This window comes from Anastrepha obliqua, chromosome 4 (genome assembly GCF_027943255.1).
Source record: "Anastrepha obliqua isolate idAnaObli1 chromosome 4, idAnaObli1_1.0, whole genome shotgun sequence".
NCBI classification, from domain to species: domain Eukaryota; kingdom Metazoa; phylum Arthropoda; class Insecta; order Diptera; family Tephritidae; genus Anastrepha; species Anastrepha obliqua.
Window position 1 is genome coordinate 101,377,050 of NC_072895.1, and position 21,953 is coordinate 101,399,002.

General features: G+C 33.2%; 1 protein-coding gene across 1 annotated transcript; it reads left to right on the forward strand.

The window, feature by feature from the left end:
* Nucleotides 1-1,838: 1,838 nt before the first annotated feature.
* LOC129245806 (mucin-2) lies at nucleotides 1,839-21,622 on the forward strand. Its single transcript, XM_054884201.1, has 6 exons — nucleotides 1,839-1,978; nucleotides 8,656-8,749; nucleotides 16,222-16,350; nucleotides 18,431-19,196; nucleotides 19,251-19,713; nucleotides 20,510-21,622. Exons 2-6 carry the CDS (start codon nucleotides 8,710-8,712, stop codon nucleotides 21,458-21,460), a joined length of 2,349 nt encoding a protein of 782 aa, XP_054740176.1. The 5' UTR covers nucleotides 1,839-1,978; nucleotides 8,656-8,709; the 3' UTR covers nucleotides 21,461-21,622.
* Nucleotides 21,623-21,953: the final 331 nt, after the last annotated feature.

Below are 21,953 nucleotides of genomic sequence, written 5' to 3' on the forward strand. Positions count from 1 at the left end.
TTTGGGCAAAACTAAGCGGCTATGAATTAAGTTTATATTTGTTTGATTTCATTCTATTTTTATATTTTATTTTATTTTCCTTTTTTTATTTTACTTTATTTCATTTTATTTATTAATTTTATTTTTTCATTTTGTGTTATCTATTTTTTAACCTTTTTTTCATTTTATTTTCTATTGCCTCTATTATTATTCTGGCTTTATTGCCATTCGGTTTCTTTTTCATATCTGTGTACGTATGTATGCCTTTTTAACTTTTATATATTTATATTTTTTCATATTTCTTAATTTTTTTTAATTCTTAAAATTTATTTATTTCATTTTTATTGAATTTGGGTTTTCTTTCCCTTCGTTTTTTTAATTATGCAGTATTTAATAAACTTTATTTTACTTTCATTTTATTTCCGTTTTAATTCTTCTTCATACGTATTTTTATCTTTTATACGTTTATAATTACACAGGCCAACAACCAAAAAACTTTTTCCATAATTTTAACTAATTACTTTGTAATTTGATGTCCTGATTACGAAAAAAATTATTAAAAAGTTATATCACCCATCAATTTTTCACATTTTACAATTAAGTAAAAATAAAGTTTATGTACCAAAATGTATAGGATATATTTCACAGTCCTGCGAGGTACAGTTTCTAAAACGGCTATGGGTGTTTTTTGAAGGTTTCTTTATGCTGAAAACGAATAAGACTTTGAAAATGCTCCAGCACGTCAGGATTTTTGGCAATTTGAGGTTAAATATTCAAAAAATGCAGATTTCGGCCATTTAACAAAATTTTTTTGAGTAAGGTAAAGTTTTCTTTTAATTTTCCACAACGGCATCGCAAAGTACTAGTCTTCAGCTTTAAAATCCATTTTTAAAAATATTTTTGCGATTAATATAAAAAAAGTTATACTATTTTTGTAGAAAATTAAAAAAAAACTTTACTTTGCTCAAAAAAAAATTTAAAAAATGGCCAAAATCTGCATTTTTTGACTATTTAACCTCAAATTGCCAAAAATCCTGACGTGCTGGAGCATTTTCAAGGTCATATTCGTTTTCAGCATAAAAAAACCTTCAAGAAACACCCATAGCCGTTTTAGAAGCTGTAAAAAAGCGAGATTTTGCAGGCCTGTGTTATTTTTGTAAATTTTATATATGTATATTTTTTAGAAATTTTCTTCGCCTTCATTTAATTAATTTTTATTCGATTTTATTTTTCTGTTTTTTAATTTGCATTTATATGTACATATTGTTTTCATATAATAAATTATTTTTATTTAATTTTTTTTTTTTTTATAAATATATTTTCTCTCCTGACATACAAGTTCTTTGTATCTCCAAATACTTTGAAATTTGAAAAAAAAAAAAATAAAACTTCCTATAAACAACTCCACACCAGTTGCTTGCGCTTTCGAAACTCTGCTACAACTCCACCGATCCGTATTATGTCGCGTCCCATTCTTTAGGTTCGTTCGTAAAATTATACAACAAAATTTTAACTCAGCTGCTTTGAGCCCGGTTTTGTTTTTGTTTTGCTGCTGTTGACTTATTGGCGCTCTCTTACTTGCTGGTTGTGTAAAGTATCGTCAGCTAGGTGGCTTTTGCACACACTATGTATGTTTGTGTGTGTACATGGATGTACATACATGCATACATATATATCTCTACGTAGAAAAGTTATGTTATGTTAGGCAGGGAATTGGCGTATGTAAGTCGATGTGTCCATGTATGTGTTTATTATGTATGTATGCTTGATTTGAGTCAGTGTAGCGGCTATTGTTGTTTTTTCGTAATAACTGCTGCATATTCGTATTTGAGCTTTCAGTTCGTATTTGACTTCTTGTGCTTGAAATGGTTTCTGCAATTGCTCACCTTGAGCGCGAGTACCTAGTATCTATCTATTGTACATTTAATTAGTTGACAAAACAGTTTTTTGTTCTCTTATTTCCAATTCTATATTGCTTTAGTAAAATTCTGTGTGTTGGGTAAGCAAAAACTTTTACAATAAAAAAAAAAAAAACAAACAACTCAATGAAATTAAAAAATGCGTGAAAGGAGTTTTATTAACAGTAAAACGATGTCCGTGCTAATGCTAAAAGGTGCCGTGTAATGCCGTGTCTATGTGGGCATGTCGACTCTATCACCTTTCATTTCATTTGTCAAATGTGAATTCGAGTAATTGGTACTTGATAAATGTGTAAATGTGTAACGAACTAAACAAATGTCGACGTCAGTGCATTTCAATTTCAAACGCGTATTAAATTTATTTAACCTTGTAATATCTATATAATCTAGTTTTTGTGTGCAACACATTTTCTGATGTTATTTTAAAAAATTCACACGTACCAACTTACTCGTTTGTATATATACTCGTATACATAAATATATTTGTTTATATATATATACATTTTCAAATGTTAAAACCTGTAAAATGTTGACTGATAAATCACAGTATGTATTTAATTATTGTGCGCTGAATACTGAAAATGTCGAAAAAGATGAAAATGTTGACCAAGTTGAAAAAATCGAAAAAGTGGCACAACAATTGCATCGCGCTAGCAAATTGTAAGCTCAAGCTAACAGCAGTGGGGTGATTAAGTGCGCTATTCACTTTGAGTTGGACATCCTATCGCGCATGCGCGAACGCCTGTGATTTTTCGCATCTTTGTTTTTCCCCATATTGTGCTCGTTACATACTTCAGACGCAAACCAGCATAGAAATAATAATAATCATTTACTTTGTGCTAGTTGTCTTGATCGAATTTGATGGCTGCATGGCTGTTGCCACTGTCGCTTATCTAAACTGTATGTATGTATATACGTTACAAAAGTGAATGTTAATCGAAGCCTCTGTTAAATTCATATTCCTGCATAACAAGCACAGAGCTGTGTATGCACACGCATACACACAAGCGCCTGCAGAGCCTAAACTAAACCATTAATACTGCAACATTAGCTTGGCCTGTCGGTGTTATGCATGTTTTTTTTTTCAACTTCTTAAATGCCTGCAACAAATCTTTTTGTACATATTTACATATGCATAGTTATAAATATGTATGTGCATATATATGCCTGTATGTAGGTACACAAATATAATATATGTAAGTTTGTTTGCTTGAATGTTGTTAACCATGATCGCTTTTACTTTCTTAACGCTGTTGCTTTTTTTTGTTAAGTTTTATAAATCTTTGTTACGTATTGTTTGGTTTTTTGTTTTTTCTGTCTTTTTTTGTAGCTCAATTTTACCAAACTATAAGCTAAACGCAAATATCCATAAATACATATGCATGAGCGCATTTATATACATACATATTTGTATGCAGATTTAATTCAGTCATTCCACCCATCTGATCAATCGCAGCGACACAGTTCTATTTGGGTTGCGAACACTCGGTAGCTCGATTAGCTATGCGATTGGTAATTTCTTTTGTCAAAATATTACCAAATCTTTTCAGGGTACATTCAAACATTCAAACATACGTAATCGTTTAGAAATATACTTACATACAGGTATATGCAAAGACATGTATGTATGTATGTACCGACGTCTGAACGAGCACAAGTACTCGATCTCGTTACCTACGGTAATAAACTTTTGCTCAGCAATAATTACAGCATTTTTATTATGGGCATGCGTGAGAGTTTTACTCAATGACTCTTGTCCAAAGGAATGGAGTCGGGCAGGCAGTCGATGTCTGACTGGTTTTGTACCAAATGCGAGGAGTGAAGTGAAGTCGAGTTATCACGGCTGAAATAAATCACCAAACATACATATGCATATATATATGTATGCACAAATAGCCATTGAAATATGTGCATGTATGTTTTTATGTGTGCCTGTTTAAAATCTATAGCGTTGGTCAACAAATGAACATTTTAAGCGGCAAAATTCTGTGCGAAATTACGCTTTTTTCGTTTTTGTCTTCTTTTTTTTGTTCAATACAAAAACTATTTTTCGGTTGAAAAGTGTTTTTTTAACTACGTATTTATGTAAATGCCGTGTATGGTTTTAAATGCAAGACTGCGGGCTTTTGTATTGATGTTTATGTTTCAATTTCGATTTTTGTACAAATGTTTTTGTCCAATTTTCTGTGACTAACTGCACTGTACGTGAAGGATATGAAGAGTTCAATAACCGCAATCAATTAAGCTGGCACTTGCCTCCCATAAAAAGTGTATATGCACACATTTGAAAGCAACTATAACTATTTTGTATTTAATCAATGTTGCATATATGTATGATACAGAAATATGTATGTATTATACGGGTGTGTACATAGTAAAGAAAAGAGGGTACTATTTTTTTTATATTTATTACATTCATGTAGATATACCTGCATAAGGTGTGTTTCATATTAATAACCCACCCAAAATCGGGTTTTTGGCCTCCAAATGCTGCGAAAACTTGAAGAAGCGAAAAAATTCCTCCCAGAAATACCTCAAGGAATACCCCTCTAACAAATGTATTTTGATTTTTTTGTTTCAGTTATCTCAGTTGCGAGTTATGATGCACACCGCAAAATTATAATAATTTTTTTCCAAGCACCTCCGGAGATTCACGGTCATTCGCCAAATTCTCAAAATGTTGGAATGAAAATTCTAGAAAATATTATTCAAATATTGTTTTATTATACAGAGATTGACTGAATAAAAAAGCACCACCAACATTTCCAAACAAATTTTGAAAAACGTGCCTTTTTCATCGAATTAACTTCACTATACAGCCGTTATTTTTCAGCTGAATGAACTTTAAAATTCCATTTCGTATAGCCTAAAAAAGTCGTTTTGCAATAATAAGGCATCCCAATTTATTTCTACATATATCGCTTAGCTCAAGTTTTTATCGTTGGAAATAAAATACTAGAAATAAAACTTTTTGAATATCGATATTGTCTGCTTTTCTGGCCCTATTTATTGATGAAACTTGGCAAAAACAATATTTATTTACTAGCTTTATTAGCCCGCCTTTTTAATTTTTGCCTTAAAAATCTATTAACTACAAATTTCTCATTCACAAAAATTACAATCAGATGTCTATAGTAAAATTTTGTTTTTGCTTTGCAAAGACTACACGTATGCAAAAATTTTCAATTACTCCCCAAAATGAAACTCCATTTTGCTCTCTCAATTTCCCCTTACTTGCAAGTGTTTTAAAGTGCGCGAATGGGATTTGAAAAAATTTGGTGGTAATAAACAATTTAATAGGTGAGCACATGTTTTTTATTATCAAAAAATACCTCGAAGAATAACTATTATGAGTTTGAAATGGAGAAAATTTATTTTATAAACCTGATGGGACTATAATAGGCAAAATTGTCTAAGAAACTTTGATTCTTACGTTCAGACAGAGAGCGAGAGAGAGTTGGCAGAGAGAAAGAAACGTTTAGTCTTAAGACAAATAACTTGTTGTTGTTCTTGTTGTAGCAGCATAAACATTCCCCATACATTTACGGGGAATGCTGCTGGAGTGATAGACCTTAGGGGGGATATGAATCCAGGTCATTCCGGTAACGTAGACATGTCGTAACATGTTGTGAGAACAAATAACTTATAATTAGAGACCAAAGAGACAAAATTTTGGGGGTGAAATTTCCAAGAACTGCACTTTCTTGTCTTTGTATATCTCCAAAACAACAGTATGATGGTTTCTTAAGTGAAACTTGGTAATTTGCAGAACAAAAATTAAGTCGAATTCAAATTAAACGCTAAAAGGTGTGCTGACTTCAATTTGATAAAGAAAATATTGACCCTCGGTGGGTTTGACAATTTTCTTTAAGTAATCAAATTTTAATAATTCTATTATTGTAAAAAATTATTATAAAAGAGGTGGAACCTAGAAGGAGAAATTATTGATACCTGTTCCATCGTTGGTGGTTGGAAAAAAGTTCACATCATCAAAAATTATTAGAAATTGTATTTTTTAACCGCGCAATAACAGGTACATATTTAAACTTGCGAAGATTGTAATTTTTCCAAAAATATTATGCTTCACTAACATTTTTTCCCTCCAACAAGAGGGTGAGCTATAAATATGGAACACAACTTACTTAAGCAAGTAGGCCGAAATCCGTCATACTTTTATTACTTTATGTATGTATATATATGTATGTGTATGCAGATATGTACAATAAAATTTATATGGCAATGTTAAGATATATTTGGAGCCATCACGTCTGCATTTTGAACTTACGATGTGCGTTACTACACCTTGCTTGTAAAATGTGTAAAATTGCATAAAAAATGGATTAACACTGTTTATGAGTGTAGTTTAATCACACCTTTGAACAATTCCATGAACTTATGTGTATGTGGCTACATTCATGGCTGTACATAACGTTACCCTGTATTGAGATTACCCTGGCGTATACGTTATCACTACCCTTGATTCTATAATACGTTATCGGAAGGAGCTGGATTTATATCCGGCCGAAGACTGTCACTTAAGCAACCTTCCATAAAAAAACATGGAGAATGTTTTATGTACATATGTTACAACAACAACAACAACCAGGCGTTCATATTTACAATGATCGTATGCGATAAGTTGGATGAGTAGCATCTCCCTCTCCTCCTATCATAAATTAAAAATTCCCTTAGAAGTAAAAATAAAGAAACTAACTTGAAAAGTATAGAAATTAATCTCCCCAGCTCTCTTTTTTCTCTTTTCCTCTTTTCTCTTATTACAAACGAACTTTAAAAAGTAGGTATCACGAGGGAAAAAAGGGAGAATGAGAAGTCATTGAGAGAGCAGTACACAAAAATTTAAGAATTTTAACTTTTGAATAAAAATAATGCTAAAAATTTCTTTCTAGGCCTAAAAGTACCAACAAGAGTAAATTAGAGTTTTAAATCCTGGATTCGCAAGAGGATTTTATGAAGTTAGCTGTGATGTGATTGGCAAGATGTTATTATTGTTTTTTTTTTTTTTTTTTTTGTAAAATAGTTTTATTAATCTTATCATTTTGTATTAAAACAAAAGGTACGATAATAAAAAGTTAATTTTTGATTATTATTTGGTAATTATTTCGCAAGAGAAATTTATAAAACCAGCAATGAGGAGCTCAGCAGGAGGACAAACAACCAAAAATGTGCCTAATATTTATTATTTGTATTTTTTTGTGAAAGTACAATAATAAAAAATATTATAATTATTTTAATTGAATAACTTTTTGTTAAATTTTTATTAAAATTAATTGTGAAAGAGTTTTACTAATTTTATCATCTAGTATTAAAAAAAATATAATAATAAAAAATAATGATTTTAATTGAATTTTGTTATTTTTTTCATTAAAATTATTTCGCGAGAGGAATTTATGTAGGCAGTAATGCGGAGCTCAGTAGGAGGTCAAACAACCACAAATGTGCCTATTATTCATTATTATTTTTTTATGAGAGTTTTAATTTTATCATTTAGTATTACAAAAAACTATAATAATAAAAAATTATGCTTTTAATTGAATAACTTTTTGTTAATTTTTTATTAAAATTATTTGACGTTCTAGAAAATTGATTTACCATTTTGCAGCTGATTCTATACAGTAGCTACTTCTTACTCCGCCTTAATGCTTTGGGGCGGTATTAAGTATTAAGGGAGAAAAAAGTTACTTCTGCGCTATCATTAAAATGGGTGATTTGGGTAGGTTTTCTGCTGCTATTTCTTCACTTTGAACATAACAGTGACTCGAAAATCTCAACCTCCTGATTGTTCTAATACCTTCTAACCCCTTCAGCAAAGTTTCACGAAATTTCCCTTTTTTGACTGCACTCGAAAATCTCAATGTTCTAATGCTTTACTACTTTAAGTTTCGAGAAGCTTCCCATTTTTTTACTGTATATGGTGAGCATTCTAAGCACCTCTAACAAGTATTGGAAAACGGCGTTAATTCGTCGATAGTGCTCCGGAAACCTGTAGAAATCGAAAATGAATGGAAACTTTAATAAAAGTATATTTAGTACCCACAATTCTGTGACAATTCAAGTGGGTTTGTTTTATCGCGAATATTCCTTCTTAAAGCTTTTTGTGCCTATTTCTAATGCTCCAACTCAGCAGTTTTTTCCTCTGCTACTATTTAGAACGCCACATTGTGCAATTTTTAATAATTTTATTTACTTTTTCCCCATTTGTTCAACTCTATTTAAAACAATTTAAATTTTCACTTAATTCACTCCACCTAAAACTGTCAACTACAAATCTCAGCTGCTTCCAAGGCGAATTAAAGGTTGTGTTGGTAAATCAGCTGATTTGTTTTTTTTTCCTTTCGCTGTGACCATGTAGCTGTCAGCACAGAATATAACAAGGCGAATTAATTGTTTGTTTTCTACTTCGCCAATACCTTGCCGTGACAATCAAACGTACAAACGTCACCACCTTCAATAAATGCGCCTTAAGTGCTTCGAAGTTCGACTTTCCTACTCCGAATATTTTTGAAAAAAATCTTCTCCCTAACAGTTTACAATTGAATGCTTTTACTCGGAAAAATAATTATATAAAACAGCAAGAATGCAATTTTCGGGGAATATTTGTGATTGAGCGAAAGACTTTCTGTTATAACAGATTTAATTGCATTTTCATAACTTATTTATGTTAAACATTTCTAGGCAGCATATAAATAAATATGTATTCAAAAAAAATTTTAAATGAAATATTTTTTTATTATTCCAGCTAGCTCTTCTCTTTATTTACTATTAAAACGGCGTTTCTAAAAAAGGTGCAAATATGGATTATCGATATTTTTTGATTGCTTTTATTTTGAATGGTAAGTTTTTACGCAATAACTTTGCCTATTTTATAATACTTTGATACTTAATAAATATTATACGAATACCTATATAAAGTCTGTGTCAGAAAAAAGGAACCGCGATTATTCAGGAAGTATAAAATATATATATTTAAATTGTTTTTTACATGAAAGTATGTACAAAACTACGGGTCGCAATTACTCAATAAGCCGTGAAGTCTTCATCGTTGTCGAGTATAGCCTGGCATCTTCTTCATGCTTTGAACCAGCTTTTCTGCGGAGCTCGTCGAGAAACAGAACTAGATTTGGCGAACTTGACACACGAGTTGCTTTAAATCATAGACCAGCCTTCCAGCAAGATGCGTTTTCATAGTTCCCCCACACATTTTCAATGTGGTTGGCGTTTGGGGACTGGAAAGGCTAGTCCAATACTGTGACGCCATTTTCTTTTTTTTGTTGTTTCTCAATGTGTTTTTCTGAGAGCAGTGGTTTTGATGATGTGGTACAGTAGGATATGTTCGCCTCCTTCAGTCGACGTTCGATGGTGTTGATTCTCACATCTATTCTGTTTTTAGCAAGAATTGTGTGTGTTTGACGTAGTCGTAAAGAAGGGCATTGCTTAAAAAGTTGGACGATCACTTTATCCTGCTTTTTTGCCATCACTCGCTTCTAGTCGCGCTCGGAAAAGTCATCAACATCGAAATTTTTTTTCTTCACTCATCTTATAGTAAATCATTTCAAGAATGTTGTGTCAAAATTTTAAGTGGATCGGAGCAGAACTCTCAAAGGAGCAGAACTCTCTCGAATGCGGAGCATCGATAATTTTTCAGAGTCATTTTTTCAAACGCGTTTTTCCCGAAACGACTTCTTAAAAGTCGGTGCCAATCACAACTCCGAAACTATTCAACCGATTCTTTTCAAATTTGCCACTTTTCTAAATCAAAAATACCTCCCCCCCCCCCCAATGTTTTTTTTTTATTTTTTTTTTGGTTGTTTTTCACTTACAAATATGGCGAAATTTTTCGCCAAAAATGCTCGTTTTACGTTTTTTTGCCACCAAAACTACAAAAATGAAAAAAAAATGTTATTAATGGGGGGGAGCATTACGTCATACTTTAACTGAAAAATTCGACTTTTTTAGTTTCAGATGATTCTACGACGAATGCCGATTGGCACCGCAGAGCACCTCTCGAAAAACATATCTCCAAAAAAACTCTGTCATGGGCTTATTTGTCAATATTTTATTATTAATATTTTTTAAAAACTTATTGCAACTGATTTTATTAAAGTATCTCAAGCCATATTTCTGTAAAAAATTCAAAAAAAAAAGTGTTTTTTTTAGCGCTAAACCCTACCACCCCCTTAAATAATTATATACTTGTGAATAGGGTTTATTAATATCTCGATTTTTGAAAAAGGGTCTTTAAAAAATGACGCCTAGTTGACGTCAGTTGCGAATAATTCCTAAACGGAACATTTTGTATGTCATCTTTTACATTTGTTAAGTAGACTGATATAGAATTTTACTCTATAGAAAAACGCGCTAAAATTATTGAACACTGTTATGAAAATGGTCGATCTTTACGAACGGCATATCCCAAAATTTTTGAATTTTTTTTTTTGGTAGAAATAATCGTCCGATTGAGGCGACAAGTCAAAGTTTGGTAAGAAATTTCAAGAAACTGCTTCTGGGGAGGATACAAAAAAGTCTGGCAGACCAAAAACCAGACGTTCTGTTGAGAATATTGCTGCTGTAGTACAAAGTGTTGCTGAACAACTATCAACATTGACATCTGTTCAATGGTCGCAACATTTAGGCACTCAGGAATCGTCTATTTGGTGGATTTTACTTGTAGACGTTCTCATGGTGGACATTTAAATGATATTATTAACACACTTTTATTAGGTCGGGTTGTATGTATGTATGTATGTATGTAACGGAATCTTTGAGCTTAATTTTCACTGGCTTCTAAACATCTGATCGACTTGAAATTTTGCACACGTATCAAGGACCGATAAAATAATTTGATAAAAGTTTTCCATTATCCTTATTAAAATTGCCAGGATTAATATTTTCTTTTTTTTACTGTGGGCAAAAAGTAAGGTGAATTTGGTTGTAAAATGAAAAATCTTTATTTATTCTTGTAAATCAGTTTCTCAGGCTCCCTCCACGAAATAAGTTCTTCATCCCGATTACTTCTTTATCACGGCCGATAACTGCATAGCTTTAGACTCACAGTCGATAAGAAAGGAATTAAATGTAACACGAATATATCGAATCATTAATTCACTGACTGGAATGATAACAATAATTTTCATTCATAATAAAAAATATAATAGTTTAAAAAAAATAACTAAAAAACACGCTTTTTTGCTAATCGAACTAAAAAGTAGAAAATAAAAAATAGTTTAAAAAAACTAAAAAACACGCTTTTATTGCTAATCGAACTAAAAAGTAGAAAATAAATTTTAATGACAAAGGGACCTATAATGAAGTAATAGCAAATCGAACGATCAGTCATAGTCAACTACCTCAGAACAGAATTATAACAAAAATTAAGATACAAATAGAGTAATTCAAATTAGAGTTAAAAGCGTGGGATGCTTGATATAGTAAATATTACAATCAGTCTATTGGCAACTACCTATGTACAGAAGGTTATGAAAGTGAAGCAAAATGCATCCCACGCTTTTAACTCTAATTTGAATTACTCTATTTGTATCTTAATTTTTGTTATAATTCTGTTCTGAGGTAGTTGACTATGACTGATCGTTCGATTTGCTATTACTTCATTATAGGTCCCTTTGTCATTAAAATTTATTTTCTACTTTTTAGTTCGATTAGCAATAAAAGCGTGTTTTTTAGTTTTTTTAAACTATTTTTTATTTTTCACATATAATTGTGAAGAGCCGTATTTTGAATAAAAATAGTAAAACCTGAGGGCATCTAATTTTTGTGTTTTATTTTGAAACAACATCTAGTCTTTTCAAATACCCTTTATATATTGAACATTTTGAAGAAAAACGAATCCTTCGAAAATGATGTGTTAAAAACTATATACACCTGATACTCTTTTTACACGGTATTTTTGTGCGCCATTTTTATGGGGGTTTTTTTAATCTTTTCCCATTATCCGTTGTGCGGTTTTACTTTTTAAGCGATTTTTTTTAATAACTTACTGCAAATTTTATTAAACAAGGATTAGTGAAAGCAATGGATCTAGAAGATTGTTTGTAAATCACGATCCGAATGTTGAGTACCTGTATAATTTGCAGGAGAATTAAAAAAAAAAAAACAAGGAAATGCTATCGAAATTTTTATGAAGACTGTGATTATGTGACCATGATTTTGATCAAAATGTCTCCAAGCTTAATAACTTATTTTTCCAGAATTAATTGAAATCTGTAATTACAGAACTTTGATATCATTTATTTACTTATAAATTGTTCCGTTACCGCAAATCGGAGAAAATATTGTTTTGTTTTGATCATCGCATCAATAAATGTGTAAGTTTGCGAATATGCACATACATACAAACATTCGTATTTGCTCATCATAGTTTATTTAAAATAGATATATTTTCGTATGAGTGTATTGAGTCGACACGTGTTAGAAGCCTTCTATGAAAATCTGGTTTTTTCTGCGCGCATTTCTTTTTTGCGCGATATTTTTTTAGGCAATTTCGCATGGAAATTATTTTTTCATGTTTTTTTCATTATTTTATTTTTGGTCTCAGTTAACCGCGCAAAGCCTTAATTATTATTATTATTTATAGGGGATATATACAATATAACCCTAACTTAATTAGCACACTGGCTACTAGAGCCTTCAGTGCTTAAAGCCAGAATTAGCTGTAATATTCTTCCTTAATTATCATATATTATGGAACAACATCAGGACGCACGCCACAAATAGCAAGAGGAGCTCGACCGAACACCTAACAGAAGTGTACGCGCCAATTATTCTATTATGTATTTTTTTATTCTTCCTTAATTGTGAATATACCGTTAAAATTTCAATCATTTGATCGAAGCTTTTTCAAATTATGAGCCTGGTCAACTTTCAGTAAAAACGCATTTAAAGTTTTCGCATCGAACTGAGAAGCGCCTCGCCGAAACTACGAATAGAAAGTATTAGAAATATTTTCAATTCTTCTCCTTTGTGTATATCAATTTTTAAGTATTAGGACAGCTTTTAAATAAAAAAAAACAAAGAGTTTTTTGAAATTTGTTCAGTGGCCTAAAGTCAGCTTTTGAGGTATAATATAGACCGACCAAACTCAAAAAAATTATTGTATAAACTTGCGAAAAAACGAATATAATGAGGAAACTAGGGGCCAAATATAGTAAAACTGCGTTTTTATTTTTTTTCTCGGGCGTCAGAATTTTTTTTAAATATTTTGAAATTTAAGTAGGAAATCATGCTTTTGAGAAAGATCGCTTTTCAGGATATATTACACCGTGCGACAAAACTCAAAAACGTTTTTAGTTTTCAGCATTTCTCTCTGACGTCAGATTTTTTTTTTTACAATATATTTTGAAATTTCATAGATGTGTTTAATTAGAATAATTATTTTTAATATTTAATGCAATATGGAATAATAATGTGGACATAAAATGAGAAACAAAATTCTTTGAAATTGAAAAAAATTTAATTTTCTGGTGCACAAGGACGAATGGCATTGAAGTATACATACATATATATATATATAATTGGCGCGTACACCGTTCTTGGATGTTTGGCTGAGCTCCTCCGAGGGACCTGCAGTTTCAAGCCGACTCTGATCGGCAATATTTTTATGAGGAGCTTTTTCATGGCAGAAATACACTCGTGGGCTTGCCATTACCTGCCGAGGGGCGACCGCTATTAGAAAAATGTTTTTTTTAATTTTGGTGTTTCACCGAGATTCGAACGTACGTTCTCTCTATGAATTCCGAATGGTAGACACGCACCAACCCATTCGGCTACGGCGGCCGCCGTGAAGTGGTCATATAAAAATTTGAAATGGCCATTTTCGAAATTTTCCAATTGTGATTTTTTAAGGGGTTAGGGGTAGTCAGAGGTTCGAAAAAATCATGGCTTTCAATAATTTTTTTTTGCTAGTCAATTGCTTTATTTTACAAAAATATAAACATAGCATTAATACATCATGTTTCGACTTGACTTTGGCAAAATTTCAAAAAAAAAAAAAATTAATAGTTGTAAAAGTTATCGCTGTTTGTGAGGAGCGAAGTCCCTTGCGGTGATCATCATAAGTCCTTGGAGATTCATCTAAAATCAATCGGACAAGAGAAATTAGTTTTATTAATAGAGAATCTTGTGCTTGATCGAAGCTTTTTTTTCTCAAAATTAACAATATGGCAACCCCAGGAAATATTTTTCAGATTTTCGAAAAAAAACCGACAATTAATTGTTTAAAAATATTTATAAATTAAACAAAAAATCCTTCGATCAGGCACGAGTTTTTTATGTTTTTCAAAAGCAGTATACATTTTATTGAAATCCACCAAGCGGTTTTTAAGTTACAGTGATCACCAGTTCAAAAAACATAGTTTTGAGAAAAACGCATTTAAAGTTTTGCTATCGAGCCCCGGAGCCCTGGAGCGCCCTTTGTCAATTGTTGAATAACTCGAAAAGTATCTGTTGGATTCACCTCAAATTTTCACACAATATTTTTAAGATATTATACTTTAAGAAAATGCAAAAACAAATCTAAATACATGCTAAGCACTATTTATACCTCACCACTTCCCCAAACTTCGTCATTCTTTACTTTGTAACTTTATTAAATTAAGATACAAAAAATTTAATACTTCTCTTGATAAACCAAGCAACCAACCCAGTTGCGAGACTATACTGATTTTTGAGTGTGTAAAATGGACTGTTGCTCAGTGTTATACAGAAGCTAATATGCTTTTATCAATGACTCTTTAGAAACACTTCTTGGAATATAGGGACTTCACATAAATACAAGGTGGCGCCAAATTAATCTTCCAATTTTCTTTTTTAATAATTTTAATTTCGTACTAAATACAAAAAATTTTTCTGAATGAGGAAAATCTTTATTTGAACCATTGCTTGTCTGTTTGCATCCTGCAGCTGTTTAATTCACAAGTGCCAAATATGATTGACTTATGACGACATTTGCAAAAATTATAAATCTTGCGGTAGGGTGATTACCACCTTGTATTCTCATTTCACACTCATTTCTTAAGTCGATTTAATTGGCTATTGCTTGTAACTACAGATAAATAAATAGAAGAAAAATAAATAAAATTTTTCATGTACTTTATTGAATATTAAAAAATATTTTAAACTATGTGCTTACACATACATATATAAATATATATATAAAAAACACTATACATATAAAAAAAATATTTTGAAAATTGTATGTGGATTCTCAACTTTTTTTAATAAAATTAATTACTTACCTGAAGCTCCAAAGAAGTTTGCACTACTGAAATTTGCCTTTAAGTCTATAAAAAACCAATCTCATTTGTATATGAGCTTACAGATTAGGTTGAAGCGGTTTTCCGCTGTGGAACACATTCAGGCCCATAGCCCATGGTGATACCACGTGGGGAGATAGTCCTTATCTCTCCCAAAACCAGTGTGTATTTGTCAAAAATTTTAAAAGATCCTTGATTCCCACAGTACTAGCATCTTCCAGTTCATTAAAGAATTGCCTACCAAAAATAGTAAATCTACGTCTGGGTGGAGCAGGACCTTTTCCCCGTCTAGACAACTTCTGTAGAAGTCATGTGTTTGCACGCCGTGTCTCTGGGCGTGTCTGCCCATTAGACAATGTCCTGTTATAACTGAAATTAGTGTGGCAAGACTGTGCTTATTTTGGCTTAGCAGAGATTATGTGCGTTTATGGTAGTATTGAACGTCGGCCACGATTGTAGGACGACTCTGCACTTGGTTTCATTATGCCATCTGTCATTCGCTGCTCTTACAATATCCTCAAAGATAAGTAGCTTACATGTCTGTGAAAGGCCAAAAATGAAGAAAAAGTGTGTTCTAATGGCGGTCACCCATCGGCAGGCAATGGCAAACCTCAGAGTGTATTTCTGCCATGAAAAAGCTTCTCATAAAAAATATCATCTGCCGTTCGGAGTCGGCTTAAAACTGTAGGTCCCTCCATTTGTGGAACAACATTAACACGCACGCCACAAATGGGAAGAAGAGCTGGGCCAAACACCTAGAAAGGGTGTAAGCGCCAATTAAATATATCTTGCTAGTCCATCGGCCCTACAGTTACCCTCAATGTCCCAATGGCCAGGTACCCATAATGAGCCTATAACAAGAACAATATTTTTTTTTTAATTTTTTATTCCTTGATATATGTATATATTTTTAGATGAAATTATGAAGAGCAACAATTAGTAGATTAAAAATTTATAAAAAAAATTAATTTTGATTTTACTTACAGTCGGATAATTTTTTACGATTTCTTTTAATATAAACAATTTTGTCGTTACAGTCAATCCTATTCTATCGGATAATGGTGATGGCACTTTTGTTACGCAGACTGTATATGGATTTTTGGATTTCACAACAACAATAGGCAACACAGTTATGGTGTTTTCACCACAAAGTGCTCCACCAATTGGTATGTATGGCATAAATGATTTGAGGGCACCAAATGTATACGAAAATAAGGTCGAACAGGATTATTATTATTAATCTTATTATAAGGGAAATAATAAGAAAAGCTCTTTCATGAATTCAGAATATTTCTTAGAGCCCAACTTCTTCAATAAATTTTTGTATTTGGCCTATTTTATTGAGATATATTTCCTCCTCAGGTAAAACATATTTACCCAGTTGTTTGTGCCGCTTATGCTTCAGCGCTGGCCACGATATTAATACAAAAAATATGAATTTCGGGAACATTAATCGCTTAAGAAGATCGGCTTTATCGTGAATTCCGTGAAATCATTCCCATAAATAAAGTACAAAACGAAAACAGAAGTGAACGAAAATTCCCAACTTATTTAACAGCATTGTCATTTATGGGAATGCTTTGAATAATGAAACCGAATACAAGATGGAGTCCAAATTAAACAAGACTGGCGTCATAAAAATGTTTTTGATGGTCCCATCTTTTTAATGAGTTAGTGCGTTGGAAGTTACGTCCCTAGCTGACTTCCAGTGAAAGATTGGTGACATTCGGTACAGTGAAAGCGAAGTTTTTGCGTCTAAAGTGTCAGTATGTTTGTGTCATCGGTACAAAAATGAGTTTCGAACAAAGAGCTAATATCAAATTTTGTTTTAAAATCGGTAAAATGTTTACCGAAACATTTGAAATGATGAAAAAAGTTTATGGCGATGATTGTCTATCTCGTGCCAGAGTTCATGAGTGGTTTACACGTTTCGGAGATGGTTGTGAGGACATAAATGACAGTGAACATACGGGCCGCCCAAAATCAATAATCACCGAAAACTCCATCGAAATTTTTCGTAAATTTATCAAAACTGAACCGAAATCATCGTTGAAATTCATGGAATCGGATTTGAATATCTCCAAAACATCGACTTATCGCATTTTAACTGATCATTTGGGCTTGCTCAGAATTCAACATTCGGAAGACCTCATTAAAGAGGCGGGAAAAGACGAGAGCTTTCTTTACAACAAAGTAACAGGTGATGAAACGAGGTGTTTCCAACATAAACCTGAAACTAAGCAGCAAATTGCCGAATGGAAGGCCCCAGACGAGCCACCACCCAAAAATTCGGGTTTGGAGAAGTCAAAAATCAAGTCGATGCTCATTTATTTTTACGATTCCAAGAGAATTGTCGACAAGGAGTTCGTGCCAACAGGCCAAACCGTCAATGAAATTTTCTATTTTGGCGTTTTGAAGCGTTTGTTGCATCGCAAGCGTCGCCCGGAATACCGCGAAGGAGGAAGCTGGCGCTTATTGCATGATAATGCAATATCTAATCGATCCACTCTTGTGACTGATTTTTTGACTAGAAATCGCATTTTAACCATCAATAACTCACCGTATTTGCCTGATATGGCTCCCTCAGACTTCTACCTATTCGGAAAATTGCATTTGGCCGTGAAAGGAAAACGTTTTGTGTCCGTAGAGGCAGCCAAAAGGCTTGTATCGACATCCTGAAGAACATTCCGGTCAATGACCTGAAACACTTTTTCAAAAAGCTTTTAAATCGCGCAAAACAGTGTATCGAGGCGAGAGGAGACTATTTTGAATAAATAAACTCGAAAATCAGAACAAAGCTCCTATAGTTTCTATTTTAGCTCAGTCTTGTATATTATGATAATAAAATTTTTTTATTGGAAAATTAGTAGTATGTAAATTTGTAATTCAAGTTGTTCTGGTACGAAAATATCTCTGTAAATGTAAAGCTTTGAAACTTTGGTGAAATTCTTCGAAAAATCACTAACCTACAACTCTTTACACTTTAAAGTCTTCAGCTTAAAATGTTATAAGAAGATATATCACATAGTTTTAATCTTTGAATTTCTCCTGAACCAAAAAACCATCTTAAACTAATGTCGCAACAAAAATACCAAAATAATAAAATTTAAACCCATCTCTTAGAATCACCAGCTACATATTGAAAGGTATTTAGTTTTATGATTTTTTTGTATTCCACCTGAAATTTTGTAAGAAGATATTTGAATGAATCTAATTCATACTAACATCATAAACATTCTCTTACAGAGAAAATTGATATACCCACGAATATAATTGAAACGAAGCCATTCGTTGAAAAGCCATCGGAAGACGAAAGTATTAAGCCTACCAAATCAACGAACTCCGTTAAGTTACCGACTAGCAAACCTTTGGAGAAAAAGAACTTAAAATCTAATATTGTTGAGGCTCAAAAGAACACAAAAGAAAACAACAATAATAGTAATAGCAAAGTAACAATAAGTAACTCGGTAGTTGTCGCTGCACAGGCTCCAGCTGAGCCTGTCGATGAGCCGCCAACTCTACAAATCGAAAACAATGTCTATGAATATGATTTGCTCTCACGCCAACCAGCCGAATATGCGGAAGAAACGTATCGCGTTATTAACAACAAGGCTTCAGACAAACCACGAAATAGACTCAATCAGCGGCGAACTTACGACATTTCCTCCGCAGCTAGTGTAACACATGAAACAACAACGAGCAGATTGAAGTCCAGTCAGGCGCCAGATAACAAGCCACACTCGCCTACTGGTCCCAAAGGCAAGAAACCGAAAATAAGATCAACCGCACCACTGCGTATCCTAAAGACTACAACGCCTACTTTACACAAACCTGGTAATAGTCCACAGGAACAAAAGAGTAATCGTCTATCCGGTTCGAATAGACAGAATGGCAAAGGCAATCGTAGCAATGGAAACGAAAAAGAGCACGTGTCTATAACTGAATCAGTGGTTGAATCGTCACAAGTTAATCATGGTCATAAAAAGAGTTCGCCACGTAGTAAACCCAAACGGTAGGTCAAATTTAAATTATATAGCGCATTCAAATTATGCATTTATATTTACAGGAAGAGCAAGAACAACAGATCATCAGCTGCGCACAAAAGTAGTGCGGTAATTTTGGCATCGTCTGCCGAACCGACACGCAAAACCTTCCGCTCCAAAGTGAGACCCTCAAATGTGGAAGCTCAAGCTTCGACGAGTGTATATATGTTCAAGTTGAACCGTACGCCTGGTCGTTGGCAGTACACAACAACACCAAAACCGAGAGTGTCAATACGCAAGAATGCGGAGGGCAATACCACCAAGACTGTGGACCCTTTTGCCGGCAATCCCAACCTAAATATAATATCGGAAAATGGTGATTTGGAATCGTCTGGCTCGCAAAATGGTGCTGTTGTAAATAATATTGATCAAGGTGGTAATTATCAGCACCTTGTGGAAACTTTGAATGTGGAAATATCAACGCCAGCAGATTTTAAGGATACCTACTATGAGTTGGCTACCATCAAAACACCCTACGCTTTTCAGGTAAAGCTTACAGTTGAATCTCGTACAAAATGGCAACCCCAACTGCAAATGTTCTAACTCGTGGTCTTCCTGTACGTTAGTACTTTCAGCAAATGCGAGGTTAAAGTCAACATAAAATAGCTAAAAGCCTTAAATAAATACATCAGCTTGATACTTACAGTCCCACATCATGCATTGCCTCACGGGCTGATTCTGAACTTTTCGTTCGGAACTTTCGGCCTTCGCTTAATTCATGCACTGAATTCGTCGCTTAAACTACGCAATTTGTGTTAAGCCCTTCTCACATACATTTTTACTGTTTTTTACAAGCTTAAAGCTCACGAGTTTCACGGATTTACATTAAGCATTTAGATGAAAACCTCTAATTTTTCAGCGTGGAAATATCCTAAAAATATGATCAAAAATTTTTTGACGAAACGCCAAACAACTAAATTCTATCCTCACCCAATGACCATCCCTCAAATTTTTGTAGTCTCCTTAATTCTTCGAATATTTTGCATTAGTTTTTATCATTCGAAAGCATATTCCTCGTAGTTTTATAAATTGCATTGTATATTATTAATGTTATTATTTTGAAAAAATGCGAAAAAAATTAGAAAACGTGTACCATTTATACAAGAGCCTGGTCAAATAGGGCGTCATAACTCTTTAAAATTTTGTAATATTTTGTAAAACAATTCCCATTTTTCTTTGAGTTGCTGCGGAGTTCAAGCAGCTATCTTTAAATAAAAAAATATTTATTTTCGCTCCAATTAAAACAAAATAAAGTTACCTTTGCTAATAATCACACTTTCAGGTTGGTGGTTTAAAGAAAACCCGCTTCATTACCGTCACCTCAACCATAGAAAAAACACTGACGCCCGACCCAACTGAAGTACAAATACCAGATGGACCTCTAACCGAAAACATTTTGGCAACGTCAACGCGGGAGCCGAACTTCCTCCGCGATTCCGGCGTCACAACTCTCAAAGCATTACACATTTCAGAGAATGCAGAAACGCCAAGTTTAGAAACTGTGGTGGATTCGTTTAGTACCACTTTAAAGAAATTACGCACTCAAGTTTTACCCATTGTCTATGATATCAACAATGAAACATCGTACGTCACACTCACACAAACTTACGACATCACAAGCCTTATAACCGTGACGAAAACTCTGTCGCCCTTGGAAACGGATATACCGCTCAGGAGTTTTACCGATTTTGGTGCTAATCTAGATGAGGCTGGTTCAGAAATAAACCTAGAATTGGAATTTGGCGATGAGGATAATGCAGACAATTCTAAAGATGATAAGCCATATCGCGCCAAACTCTCAGACATTGCTGATCTCTTCGGCAAGTCATCGAATCTTACCGCCGAGGAAATTCAAAGATTAGCGCTGTGGAAATTGCAAAATGGTTCACAACAATTCTCTTCACTCAATGTGCCCAGCATACCGCAATTCACGCCAGAGAGCACACTACCATTCCCCTCGATTGCGCCCTCTATAAATCCATTCTTACTGCCATTGCAGCAATTCCAAACGATAACCTCCAGTATTGTGCATGAAACTATTGCGACTCAAACCAATAGTAAAGTTTTAAAATTAACCTTCGGTGCACGAACGGCCTACACGACGATTTTCTCTAGTGAAGTAGTGCCGACACGTGCCACCAGTTACATCATCACATCCATTCCCGTTCAGCCGACACCACCAGCATTCCCCGGCTACTTTCCACCACCGTACCCACAATATTATCTCGGATAAGTTTAGAAATACAAATAGCAGTGGCACTCAGGTGCCCGCTTTTATTTTTGTATGTATGTATATAGTGTTAGCATCATTCTTTTGTTTTCATTTGGTCCTCTATAAAAATCCTAATAGATATTCGTCCATTTATACCTTCACAAACAAATCGAATTTAGAAACTATGAGATTCAATGTTATTATATTAAAATTTTTGTGTAATTTAATTCATTTCGTTTCATAATAAAAATTAAAACAAAATTATAAGAAATATTTTAATTACTTGTGTATGTTTGTAGTGAAGTGGGCAAATCGAGGGACTACTCAAAGTTACTTACAAGAAGAAGATTTACCACTTTTCGACTCCTCCCTGTTATGAAAATTTATTAGGAACTAGCATTTCCCAGTGGGCTTCGCACCACCATACATAAAATTTTTTTTTTATATCGCAAGAAATTTTTCATATTAAGTTTTCTTTATAGAACTCGTAAAATGTTTAAACAGTTGAATTAAT